The 13,840-nt window shown below is 42.8% G+C and overlaps 1 protein-coding gene across 1 annotated transcript in view; it reads left to right on the top strand.

Annotated features, from left to right (window-relative positions):
• The window catches only part of XRCC6 (X-ray repair cross complementing 6), an 18,497-nt gene extending 5,663 nt beyond the window's left edge, over positions 1-12,834 (top strand). Inside the window, exons 5-11 of the mRNA XM_011369033.2 lie at positions 2,671-2,857; positions 4,350-4,518; positions 5,206-5,367; positions 6,815-6,944; positions 8,096-8,196; positions 9,478-9,591; positions 10,934-12,834. Coding sequence (XP_011367335.1) covers positions 2,671-2,857; positions 4,350-4,518; positions 5,206-5,367; positions 6,815-6,944; positions 8,096-8,196; positions 9,478-9,591; positions 10,934-11,130 — 1,060 coding nt within the window. The 3' untranslated portion in view covers positions 11,131-12,834. The remainder of the gene's footprint in view (positions 1-2,670; positions 2,858-4,349; positions 4,519-5,205; positions 5,368-6,814; positions 6,945-8,095; positions 8,197-9,477; positions 9,592-10,933) is intronic.
• Positions 12,835-13,840: the final 1,006 nt, after the last annotated feature.

Below are 13,840 nucleotides of genomic sequence, written 5' to 3'. Positions count from 1 at the left end.
TGCCACGTCCTCGTTCTTGACGATGCATTCCTTGAAGCCTCTGTCCCCATCTCCGGACCTTGTCACGCAGTAGGGTAGAAAGAGGACGCGGCATCATTGCTCTCTTCCCCCTTCCTGAAATGATGGGGTGTTGTTACTACTGCAATTTGGAAATCTACTACACATTTTGGTGAGGGTGGCCGGGAGCATAAAATAGAGTCAGATCGATTGGATTCTAGTCCAGGCCTCTCTGCTGTGTGGCCTGAGGTAAGATGTATAACTTCTCTGAGCCTCAGTAAAATGGGAGCAAAACTGATCCCTCCTCATAGGACTGTTGTGATGATTAAATGGAATAATCTAGGCATAGTGCTTGGCATATAGTAATTGTTTATAAATGTTCGCTATTATTTCGTGGAAGAGTTGTTATAGGATACTTGATATGAATAATAATACTACACTGGAGCTGTTTGAGAGCTAATAATGCCTTAGGCCAAAGGTCTAGAAAATTCTCATAGTTCTTGCTAAAAGATAATAATATAATTGTTTTATTGCGTGGTTATTGTGTATCCGGCATTGTCCTACATTCTTCGTGGTGAACCTGTTAATTAATTCATTTAATCTTTAATAACCACCCTTTGAGGTAGATTGAAACTTACCCATTAGTAACATTTCTTAACCCTAAGAAAGATCAAGCAACTTGTTTTGCACTGTGGGTTTCCACATTTTCCTCGGCACGGTGTGACATAAACTGTGTGATGTTACGCTGTAACTCTGTCTTAGAGTTATGAAATTTTCAAGGTCGAAAGGTACCTAATTTATAAATGTGAAAAATTTAAGATGGGTTGGGAGGAGTAATAGCGTTGCTATTTTAGGTTAGAAATAGAACCAAGGTCACTTGAAGCCCAAGGCCAGAGTGGACCACATTGGGCAGTACTTTTTCCCAAGATGCTACAATTTTGAGAATACAGCAGTTTAAAAAAAATTACTTTTGAAGATTGCACAGTTTTTTAATTGGTTACACTCTTGTCAGCTCTCCTTCAGTAGCCTTTAGACAACCGAGTTTAACACCTAGTAAGCCAGAATAATTTAAAGTAGGAAGCCACCAGATGGTTGGTGGTGGTAGTAGTGCCATTTGGTACGAGTACTCACCTATGGGCCACGTCACGCATTGCCAGATTGATCTGGGTGCATATTAGGTGCCGGCTCCAGGAGCCAATATTTCTAGTTAGGGCTCTGCCCCAAAGCTATGTTCTTTCCACTCTGTGAATCAATATACCTTTGAACTAGCTGTAACCTCTAAACTTTTCTTTAAACTCAGTACTTACTGCTAAACATTACACAACAGTGAAGATTGGCTTATTAATATGACACTTTTCTGATAAAGGAGTTTAAAGTTATAAATTTCCCTCTGAGCACTATTTTAGCTGCATCCCTTTGATATGTTGTGTTTTCACTTTTCAGTTCAAAATAATTTTAACTTACCCTTGTGACTTATTCTTTGACTTCTTGGATTATTTAGAAGTATATTGTTTGATTTCCAAACATTCGAGGTTTTCACAGAATTCTGTTGTAGATCTCTAACTTAGATCCATTTTGGTTAAAAAACCTGTTTTGTATGATTTCAGGCTTTTTGGATGTATTTAGACTTGTTTTGTGGCCCAACATATTCTCTATCCTAGAGAATGTTCCACACGTGTTAGACTGTGTAATTTTGTGTTGTGCTTTTTTTCACAGTATCGTAAATATTTTGCACATTATCGTTATTATGGAAGGTCCTATTTCTCCTAAAGATGTTGGTATAAATACTGTGGAGTAATATGTCCTAATGGAAACGTACATGAGCTTTAAATCAGACATACAGTGTTTGAACACCAGTTTTTATTAGTTGTCTACCCTTAAACAAGTTAGATAACATCTCTGAGCCTCAATGTTTTCATCTGTAAAAAGGACAGTAATATGGTTTTGGGGTAGCAAGCAACAGAAACTGACTCTTGGCTAATTCAGCATATTCAAACAAAATCCTGCACAGCGTGTGTACAATAGGAACCAGAGTGGCACCAGAGAGCTAGATAGCAAGAACTAATGATAGTGTCTTTGGGGTGCCACTATCAGAAAACATTCCCTCCAACTGTGTCCTTCCTTGGTCACTGCATAAGTCCCAGACGCTCAGGAGTTGGGTTGAGCCTGGATCAGGTATGCCCACCACTTGGCCAGGGCAGGGCACAGCACCTGGTTAACATTCTCCCAAAACTACTGTGGGGTAAGGCTGGTTCCCAAAGGAAAATTGGAGTTTCATTATTAAAAGAAGGGGAAAGGAATACTAGACAAGCAGAAACAACAGATAATCAATGCAGTACTTACAGGGTTATGATGATTAAATGAGAGAATAGCTATAAAGGGATTGGTATATTGCTGGGCTCAATAAAAATAATCATTTTTATTACAGTCCATTCTTTGTCATTATTTTAAATAGTTAATATATTTTGAAACTAATTTTTGTGGTATAAACCCTGAGATGGTATTACAACAAACTCCACTGTATTTTTAAAATGCATTATATTTATATTCTAAGAGCTAGTTTAGTATTATCAGAGAGAATAAAGCAAATTAAAGCTTGGGTACCATGCAGGAATTTTAGATAGGAAAGTATCATCGTTCAGTGTATGCTGTTTTATTATTTTTTTCCTTTAGGTTGAAGCTCAAGCTCAACAAAGATATAGCGCTCACCGTCGGCATTTATAATATGGTTCAGAAGGCTCTCAAACCTCCTCCCATCAAGCTTTATCGGGAAACAAATGAACCAGTGAAAACCAAGACACGGACATTTAATGTAAATACAGGCAGTTTGCTTTTGCCTAGCGACACCAAGAGGTCTCAGGTAGGCCTGCCTACCTTCTTACCAAATTTTGTCTCATTGAAGAGTTAACCGGGAAGGGGAGACACTGATCAACCTAACCAGTTAAATAAGTTTCTTGTGTGTGTCTTTCTAGCCAAGCCGTTAAAACACAAAGTCATTGCTCTTTGGAACTAGGCACCTAGGTCAGTGATACCTTGAGAGCTAAAAAGTTAGACCAAGTGTTTGAAAGATGTCAGTGAAGACTGTAGTCTTTGATCACTCAGCACGTGCTGCTCTGTGTCTTCTAGGTCGAATTCCTTGCTCAGGTACAATAGCAGAAAATGCTTGATAGTTGACTAGGGAGATGATGAGGAGTTAGGTGTGAGGCATACTCTTTTTTTTTTTTTTTTAGGGAAAGATTTTTGTTTTGGCCAAACTAACCAAATTTTTCCTGCGCTTTGAAATGATACGTGTATGTCTTTCTTAATCTGAAAGACAACTAAGAATGCAGAACGTTATCTTTGTTCATTCTGTTACCTCTGTTCGCTCTGTAGAAGGATTTGATATCTAAAATTAAAATTAAATGAATCATCCTTCCTTTTTGATTACGCAAAATGTGGGAGAGAATCTGAGATGTTGTATAAGTTCAGGACCTAGAAGGATCAACTAAGTGACTAAAATTAGATAATTTTGATTAAGCCGATGAGATGTTTTTTGGAGCCCAAATTTCAAACCAAAGTGTTTTGCCCTGCTTTCTGAAGGAAAGAAGAAATTTCCTTTTTCATTTTGGAAATAACTAGTTTTCCATGTTGGTTTATTCATAGGAAGTAGCTCTTCCAGTCACTGAGTTTCTTTCTTGATTCAGTGCCCCCCCAACCCCGCAAAAAAAACCAAAAAACCAAACAAAACCTTGAGGGCTTTGTTTTTGTTTATAAAACCCAAATTTGACTCTGTTACAAGTTCTGTTACTAATTGCATATTTAGGATCGAAATGCAAACATTAAAGTTTGGAAGTAATTTGTGTGTGTTTGTGTGTGTGTCTACCTCCCACACTAACTGAGACCCAGCACACTACCTGACATAGGTCCTCTCAATAAATAGGTATGGTTTGAGCATCTTTTGTGTATCAAGGATGATGCTGACCATTCGTTACTTGTTAAATGAGGGAGAGAGTAAAAGTTTGAAGAGCACGTCCTTTGGTACCATACAGATCTAGGTTTAAAGCCCAATTTAGTAGTATAATCTGGAGCAAGTTACCATCCCTTGAGCCTCAGTTCACTCATCTATAAAACAGATTTTTACATCTATGCCTAGGATTGTACGGAGATGAGTTGAATGACAGACGTAAAGTAGTAAAGCGCCTGCTGGGCTCTTAGTAAATGTTAATTTCCTGTGATAAAAGTTCAGTACCCCTGGAGAGCCATCTTCCTGCTCCTTAGAAGAGAGTGTGTTTTGACTCGTTAGTGTCACGTGGCAACAACTTTGCATCTCCATGTAGCCTGTCTATGTGGCCTTTCTTGTCCCCCACCTTTAGATCTATGGGAGTCGCCAGATTGTACTAGAGAAAGAGGAAACAGAACTGCTAAGACGGTTCGATGAACCAGGTTTGATTCTCATTGGTTTCAAGCCCTTGACGATGCTGAAGAAACACCATTTCCTGCGGCCCTCCCTGTTCGTGTACCCCGAGGAGTACCTAATGAATGGCAAGTGGCCCAGACCAAGGGTAAACGAATGAGTAACACAGGAGGCAACTTACTGAACAGCAGCTTCTAAATGGGTGCTGCTTGGGAACTGGATAGGGTGTGTTATTGGTGTATTTTGAAAGTGTTTCATGCTCAAATAAATTTTGGAAATGGGGGACTAAACCAGGTTAAAGAGATTTCTCTAGGACCTGTAATAAACTGATACATTGCAAATATCCAGGAAGGGATGTGGAATTAGTATTTTAAAAACTTCCTGTGGAATTCTTAGAGGTATCAGATAGTGTTTGAAAAACAAACGTCTTTCCTAGTGTTGACAATTAAAGATGTTACGAATTTGGCCATTGTGTTTATTTGTGCTATAGCTAACGAACCCCCCAGATTTGATCTGATTGGTTTTCATTAGCAAATGGGGCTTATGTCGTTAGCCTAAGGATCATAAAAGTAAACTGATGTTAATTCTCACTCCTAAATGGAGCGTTTGAGGCATCCAATCTCTTTTTCCTTTCCTTTCTATGCCTCTGCTACCCTGACTTTCCCCTCAGCTCCGGGTCCATCACCCCTTACCTGCTAAAGAATCATAAGCCCTTTTAAGAAAATAGAATAGAAATTGTAGGCTAATAATATGGGCTAAGAGGGAAAGATAGAGACACCTTTAGGGCGTTGACCCCTGGGATGTTTCTTTTCCAGGGAGCTCAACCCTGTTCAGTGCTCTACTCACCAAGTGTCTGGAGAAAGAGGTTATGGCAGTGTGCAGGTACACCCCCCGCCAGAACATTTCCCCTTATTTTGTGGCCTTGGTGCCACAGGAAGAGGAGCTGGATGAGCAGAAAATTCAGGTGACTCCCCCAGGTATGTGAAAGAGAGATTTTCAGTGCTTCTGAACCTGGCTCAGACTTTGGAGCCACTCCTGGGATCCCAACTGTACCTTCTGTACCAGAGCCTCCAGAAATGGGTCCTGGGAAGTCTGTATTTTTGAGGTTTCACAGATGAATTTGATGCACGAGGCTGCCAAATATGGTTGTGCACTGCACAGCATGGGTTGAGAATTGACTGCATAGGGACTGTTTGCGGGTTACTGACACAAGTTCATGGGGTCTTTCTACTAACACCTTTCTTTACTAAAGCCATTGTTTGGCACGCTCGTAGCGTTTAATCTTTAGTTTATCTCCTGTGTACACAGGGCAGCGAAGTATAGTGGAAAAGCCTTGGATTTTGAAGTCAGATCTGACCTTATCTTGTGCAACGTGTCTGAAAGCTTACATTTTTTTTGTTTCAGGCCCATCTTTGCCACTTGTAAACTGGCCAACTTGGGCAAATAATTTGACCTTTCCGTTTATATTCCTTATCTGCAAAGATAAGAATAATGGAACACCTTTCTCTCAAAGTTGTTTCACATTTGAAATAAGTTAATAAACATGAAAGTGCTTAGCACAGAGTAGCCAGCAGTCGCTCATCATCTCTCTTCTTTAACCATGCTAATAAATATTAACTTTATAAAGTAACTCTTTGAAAATATTCTATTTCTAACCCTGGTCACTAGAATGCTGAGGAATAGCTTTGTCCGTCAGCTATTAAGCTGTCGTTTCTCAGCTCCAAGTTCACCCTTTAATGTTCTGTGCTGCTGTGGCTGAGACTCTCTAAACCCAGTTTCTCCTTTGCCAGCTGGCTCTGGGTGAGGCTCTGTCAAGAGCAGGTGCTGGAGGGAGACCACAGGGCAGAGAAAAGCGAAGGGATTTTCTCCTGCCTCCTGCTCAGTGCTGTCAGCATTGGGCCTTTCACCTGGCAGCAGTAGTTGGTTCCATTGTCTAGATTTTCCAGACTTTCTAGAACCAGCCAGTAATAGAATAAGATCAGCCGGCTAACCCTCACCTCTTCCCTTTCAGCATTTGGTGGAAGGTGGGGAACAAAGCGGGGAGCTCAGAGGCAGGAAGGTTGAGGCTGGGACTGAGCCCTCAAGAGAGGAGGCGCTGTCCAGCTTTCTCTAGGTGGATCAGAAAAGCTGGAGGCGGAACCGACTACTGCTGCGGGGTAAAGAGCCTCAGCTGGGACGACACTGATAGGAACAGGAAGTATATGGGAAGGAGCACCCCTGCCTTGGAGTCGCCCTCCAGGGGGAAGTCTGCCAGGCAGATGCTAACAGCAATCAGTAAGTGAAGGAGAAATGGGGTGTGTAGGGTCCCAGCCCCTGACTCCCAGGACATAGAAGGGTGAATTTGGAGCTGAAAGACAAATGACAACTCAATCACTGAAAACTTTTCTTTAGTCATATCTTAGAAAACTGATCTTCCTTCCTCAGGCTTCCAGCTCGTCTTCTTACCCTACGCTGACGATAAACGGAAGGTGCCCTTTACTGAAAAAGTCATGGCAAACCGAGAGCAGATAGACAGCATGAAGGCTATTGTTCAGAAGCTCCGCTTCAAATACAGGTGAGCAGTGGGTCGGTCTCAGGCTTTCTTCTGGAAATGCCTCCTGAGTTCCAAGTCTTATTGGAAATTCGAGTTAAGCCTAGACCAAGAGAATGGGATTTTACTCTCTTCAGTTAACTGATTATAACTTTTTAAAAGCAACATAGAGTCTGAAAGGTCTTATTATAGTGACTCTGGAATTGTGCTAAATGCTTACAGCTGGTTGGCCTATCCTGTTGTGCTGAGAAAGCCAGATTAGTTGAGCAAGTTCAAAAAGGCGGCAGTAAGGAGAAAATTCTTAGTTGGTCTTTTCCTTGATTTACTCACACAATGAGTGAAAATAAGTAAATCCAATGTAAATTGTTACAGGATTAAAAGAATGATTATATAATTCAAGTCATTTTCTTTCACATACACATAGACCATCTCTGAGAACCCGCATAATTTGACACCAAGCGTAATTTTTTTCCCATTCCATCTTTGTGTTTAGGCTGCTTTCCTATATCTGCTGCCCTTGGGGCAAGTAATACCTTCCCCTCCAGATGTAGCCTCCTGCTGATCTTTTATTGGGCAAATGGAAGAAGCATTGTTAAGATTCTCCTCTGTGCCGGGCACTGTTCTAGATAAATTCCAACATTATCTCATCCATTCTTCATAAGAACCCTGCAAGCTAGATTTTGCGCCCATTTTACAGATGAAGAAGCGGAGGCTTAGAGGAGTGAGGCAGCTTGCCCAGACTCATCCAGCTGGAAGAGCTAGGTCTTTTTGGCCCTAGATTCTTTCTCTTTCTACTCCCATTGCTGCTACTGAGTATGGGAAGGAAGAGGCCTCAGGCCCATTACCTCCCTGTCTCCTTTCATCTCTCCTTCGTCTTTTCTCTGTTCTTACGTGGCCTTGCCTCCTCCATCTCTATCTCTGCCCGCAGTTTCCAGTGACAGACAGGTGAGCAAGGATTGTTTGCTTTTAAATTAGAATCTCTAGCATCGGACAATAAATGGAAAATTGAAAGAAAGAGAAGTTGATTCAAGAGACAAGATTCCCAACTCTTTTAGTTGGGGCGCTTTTCTCAGCTAACCTTGGACCTGAGCTGTCGCAGTTGGGTTTATTTACTTATTTATTTTTAATTTTTAGAATGTTTGCATTTTAATTTTTTTATGTTATTGTTTTAACAGGAGTGACAGCTTCGAGAACCCAGTGCTACAGCAGCATTTCAGGAACCTGGAGGCCTTGGCTCTGGATTTGATGCAGCCCGAACAAGTGGTGGACCTGACATGTAAGAGGGCCGTGGCTGAGAAGTCCTCGTCATGGGGGCTTTCTTCTCCATCTCACTCTGGACCAGCAGTGCAGATGATTCTCCCGGCACCCTCTAAAGACTTAGCCTCGCTGTCCCGCCCATGTTTGAGAGATTTTCTAGACTAGCCGAGACTGTCCAGGAACACATTTGGCTGGTTCTGCAGCGAGAGGAAGAAAAGGTGCCAGGCTTCTGACACCTGCCTCTGAGAAAGGCCACCCCATGACTACGTGATGGTAGAAGTTAACAAAAATAATCCATAGCATTTACTGAGTGCTTACTGTGTGCCAGGCACTGTTGTCCTATGCGCTGGCTCATTTAATCCTTGTAACTACGAGGTGGGCACTGTTGTTGTATTTGTCTTGGAGAATGTTCCTGCCATCCCAGCCACTCATCCCGCACGCCTTCTGCTCCATCAGTAGGTGCTGTAAGGTCTCTCACCGTTCATGATTACAGTCCCATCCACCCCCTACCCGCCCCCCAACGGCACACACTGCTTCGGCCTTCTGTCTCACCCGCCTTCTATTCACACTCCTCACAGCTGTCAGGGCGATCTTTCTAAAATGCAGATCTGATCACGTCACTCGCCTGCATAGCCCTTCAGCGATTTTCTTCTGTGCTCATGATGAGGTTTAAATCCTGGGCAGGCTTTCGTGCTTCTGTGACATTGCTATGCTTGACTTTTCAGCCTCCTTGCTGGTCCTGCCCTCCTCACACCCTATTTTCAAGCTCTATATTGCATGCTTTTCTCATCCCTATCCCTTCTCTTGCTTGGAGTAATATCTACCTGAGGAAGAACAATCAGCTTTCCAGAAAGTTCTTTCCTGACTCCTCCTAGGTTCCAGTGTGCCCTGTACAGTCCCTTTTTTCATGGCATTGCCCAGCTCTATTGCATCTATGTTTTTACCGCCTCCTTATCCTGACAAGGCTGTAAGCTCACTGAGGGCACAGACTTTTGTTTGATCCCCAGAATCTTGCCCAGTTCTCAGCTCTACCACTTCCTAACCGTTTGACCTCAGGCAAGTCATTTGACCTCTCTGTGCTTGGCTGTAGTAAGTGCTCATTAAATACAGTCGTTAGAAGGTACTTAGTAAACGTTAGAAAGACTTTATTGAATGTTTTCATGGCCAGGTCACCTGCCTCCTCGTGGACCCTTCCCTGACATCCCCCTGCCCCATTAGGTGCTTTCTCTTCTGGTCCCCTAGAGTTAGAACTGGACATGAAGCCAGGGTTTGTGACTCTTCCTATGTTTTGATTTTCTAGTGCCCAAGGTTAAAGCAATGGATGAAAGACTGGGTCCTCTCGTGGATAACTTTAAGGAACTCGTCTACCCACCAGGTTATAATCCTGAGGGAAAAGTTCCCAAGCGAAAACAAGGTAAGGAGCCAGTGGACATCCAGCGGATTATTTCAAAAAGTTGTCTTTATGCTCCTATTACAGAAGATAATGACCTTTAGAAATTTCTATACAAATCTATATATTAACATACACAGACATATATATTTCAGCACAAATGGGATAGTATTCATGTTGTTTTCCAGTTTATTTTGTTACTCAGCTGTATATGATGGACAGTTACTTATATCCACACTTACGTTTCTACTTCATTAAAAAAAGTAAGGCTGTAGAGCACTTCATTGGATAGATGTGCATAGCGTATTCACTCTATCGGTAGATACGTGGTAGAGAACACGGACCGCATTGGTCAGCTTGTGTGAGCAGATCGTTAAGAGTTGACCCAGCGATTCTTAGCACTGACATTTCTGGGTCAAGGTGTAAACATTTAAAATTCTGATAAAAAGTGCCAGTGTGCCTCTGAAAAAGAGATATAATTTATACACTGCCCAAGAAGGGATGGGTGTGTTTTTCTACGCTCTCACCAATCCTGGACTTTATTTACTATTTTTTTAATTTTCACAAAAAATAGAGGGAAAATTATATTCTGTTACGGTTTGCAGTTCTCCAGTTCTGACTAAAATGTAGTTTACTCTGACTTTTTTTCCTGCGAACTTCCAGTTTTTGGCCTTAATCATTTTTTTTCTACTGAACTGCCCTTTTTCTTACTGCTGGATCCAGAGTATTCTACCATGGCTCACCCATTTTTCAGGATGGCCCATCATGACTTCCTCACCATTAGAAAGAGTTTTGGCTTAGGCTATAATCCTTTTGGCTGTCTTTGGTTAAGAAAAGCCAAATGTGGGCCTTGCTTGCCTGAAAAAACGATGAGGGAAGTGGAGGTGCGAACGGGTCGGTGGTGGCCATGGCCTTTCTCCTTTTTGCGTTGGAAGTGACTCCTCCAGTGCCCCGTGTGAACTGCCGTCATAGCTCTTCACACCTGTGTATGCTCTTGTTTACTTCGGTCAGCCCGCATTCTTATCACTTCATATGGTGCCTTGGTACCTACGTGGTGCTCTCTAAATGCTTTTTGAAGGCAGGAGGGAAGGAATGAATGACTTGCTCACTTAGCGTGAGCAAGTTTTGAGTAAACCGATGGCACTCACACCACTCTTAACTCCCACCTAAGTGTGATAGTTTTGAATCTACGCTTACATGAAACTGCCTTGTAAAGACACCTGTCTTCCCGAGGTGTCCTAGGTGGGCAGCACGGCTTTATGGAAGATGGTTGACTGCAGCCCAGATCATATGAGCACCCTGTGCAGTGTAGCTGGGATACCACTGGTAGCATTTCCAATTATTCTCTTCTGACCTTTTGCCCCAGATGATGAAGGTTCCAGTAGCAAAAGGCCCAAGATGGAGTTATCCAAAGAGGAACTGAAGGCCCATGTGAGCCAGGGCACGCTGGGTAAGCTCACCGTGCCCATGCTGAAGGAAGCCTGCAGGGTGTATGGGTTGAAGGGCGGGTTGAGGAAGCAGGAGCTGCTGGACACGCTCAGTAAGCACTTCCAGAAGGACTGACCAGACCGTACAGCCAGCCGCCCTTCAACACTAGCCAGGCTGCCCGGTTTTGCTCATCAAAAAACATTCTCCTGAACCAGGAAGAGTCTGCCTGACAGAAGCCAAGGACTTTACATTTATGAGACTTTCTGTTGCCATGGAGATAGTGTAGCCCTCCTCGCTGTGCCTTATTCTACTCTCTGAATAAAGAGCCCTAATTTTGTATCATATACTGTTGTTTAGTGTGCAAGAGAAAGATGTGTCAGCCTCACATCCAAACTTGCTGTTAACTATTAGCTTAATTTTCTCTCCCACTTGGAACACACATCATCACAGTGGAAACATATCAGTAACAGTAGGGGAAAGTGTGACAAGAACAGGTGAACATACTTCAGGAATGACAAGCCCTAGCAAGATCCTCTGTCCTCCCACCTGTTTTCCTTTAATCGTGTCATTTTAAGATCTAAAGACCAGATTTCAGAAGCAATAGGAATGTGACATTTCAAATTCTGGTCACCCGTTTGCTTCACGTAGCAAAGCACACCCCTCACGTTGCATTCCTCTTAATGCGACATTCAAGTATATGAAGATCTATGTGTTTTCTCTTGTCCAGAGAATGCGGGTTCCTTTTAAGTGAAATGAGCTATTCCTCTTGTTTTTCAGGGGAGCATTAGGGGAAGGGGAAGAGGAGGGTCCTAGTGTTAGAAGGGGAAGTAGGTAGGGAGTGTCTTTTTCTTTGTGTTCTCCCCCCTCCCCATCCCTCTTCCATCCCCTTGTCCCTTTCCTGCTCTTTCCGCTGCTACTGCTTTTGAAGAATTAGCTTGAGAGAGGAAAAGAAAGCGTCTGCAAGGGTTTGCATCCTCCGAGGATGGCTCGAGATTCAGGGTTTGTAAGTCCTGTGTCCTTCAGGACTAGAATGAGGGTCTCATGAAGGGTGTGTAGGAAGGGTCAAATTACGCTTGTAAGAGACTTTCAGTTTTGGGTTCTTCATTCTGAGTTTTGTAAGTTTTTAACTTGTGTTTTTTGTTTGGGAAGGAGATGTATATTCTTGTTTGGGTTGCTTTCCTTATTTGGGGGTGAGAGAGGAAAATTCTCCAATTAGAAGAGATGCTTTTTACTGAATGTCAATTGAAAAATTAAAAAACTTTTTTGAAAGATGCTTTTGAAGATACAGCAAGGTAACACAAAACCATTTAACAGTAAGTGCTCACTCACGTTGAGGAATTAGACCATTCTTCTTAAATGACGCATGCTATAAAACTCAGTTCTAGAAGGGGTACTAATACTATCAGGATAGATTAGAATTAGGCTGGTCACCACAAGTTGGAAGGTAAGAATGAGTACCATCACTGAGCCTTTGATTTCAACCCTGGATTTCCTGGCTAAAGATGGGGAGCCCTAGAGAGAGTTCTAGGCTTTTCTATGCACTCCTGCGGGTCTTTATCCAAGTCTAGGCTCCTTTTCTTCTGTTCTATTTACGAAATGGAGAGAATGAGAGTTCAAGGGTCAAAAAACAAACACTTACTTGTAAGGTGAATGATAGAAAATTACCACCAGAGGTCTATGGTAAATAGCAGCTGTGTGATCTGCTTTTCTGTAAATTAATGATGCTTGCCTTCTCTGCTGAGCTCCCCAGAAGAAACATGTACAAACACAATTTTGTTAGGCTTTTGTAAGCTCGTAAGTTAAATTTAATAAATTCGCATCTTGGCTCCATCGCATACATACAAGTGACCGTGGGACCTGGCATTTTTGAGCCTCAGTTTCCTCATATTTACATATAACGCGGAATGGTGAAAATAAAATGAGAAATCACGTAAACGGACACGGTACTCAATAAGTACTAGCTGTGCCCCTTGAAACTTCTCTCGCTGCAACCATCCTTCACTCCGCCAGGTGGTGGTGATGTTTGGGAGCCGAGTGGAGAAAGGGATCTGCGCATGCGGAACGCGGGCGGCGGCGAAGGCTGGGCGCAGAGGCGCGTTCGCGCCCCAGCAGCCCGCCATCTGGGCATGTGGGTCAGCATCTGGACAGCGCCAATCCGGCCAAAACTATACGAAACAAACGTGTGCGCATGTGTGTACGCGTCCAGGCCAGATGCAGAGGGAATATCTCCCGTAATGTTTTAATGTCTTATTAAAAAATAAGAAGAAAAGGCAGGACCACGAACTCTGGGAGAGATTAGTCATCCACGTCATCCAGAAATTTTAACCTCAAATCTATATTGTGGGGGAAACACACCTGTTACATGCGTGCAGGAGCTATGATGACTGTCCAGCCTTTCTGGTGTGAGCCTAAACTGTCCCCGAGTATATAATTATCCTCACTGTAACCACGTCATATGAAAGCCAGTCCTACATGAGATTTACTTCTGGGCACTCTGAAGCAGCAGGACACACCTCACCCGCGGGCCCTGCCAGCACTTCCAGTGTTATGGCCCTGTAGTTTTGACATGACCGGATTTATTGCTATTTTCACAAGACGTCCTCACCTTTTTATCACCCACTCCAACCTTTGTTGTTTATCGCTGTGTAACAAACTGTACCCAAAACAATTGGCTTAAAAACAATAATTCTCTCTCACCATTTCTGTGGATAAGGAATTTGGGAGCAAGTAGGGTGGGTAGTTCTGGCATGAAGTCAGTTGAGGTTGGGTTCAAGATGTTGGCCAGGGCTGCAGTCTGTTGCAGGCTCTACTAAGGCTGGATGATCCACTTTCAGGGAGGCTGTAT

The sequence above is a fragment of the Pteropus vampyrus genome, unplaced genomic scaffold, assembly GCF_000151845.1.
Source record: "Pteropus vampyrus isolate Shadow unplaced genomic scaffold, Pvam_2.0 Scaffold145, whole genome shotgun sequence".
Lineage (NCBI taxonomy): Eukaryota > Metazoa > Chordata > Mammalia > Chiroptera > Pteropodidae > Pteropus > Pteropus vampyrus.
This window is presented reverse-complemented; position numbering and strand designations above follow the sequence as displayed.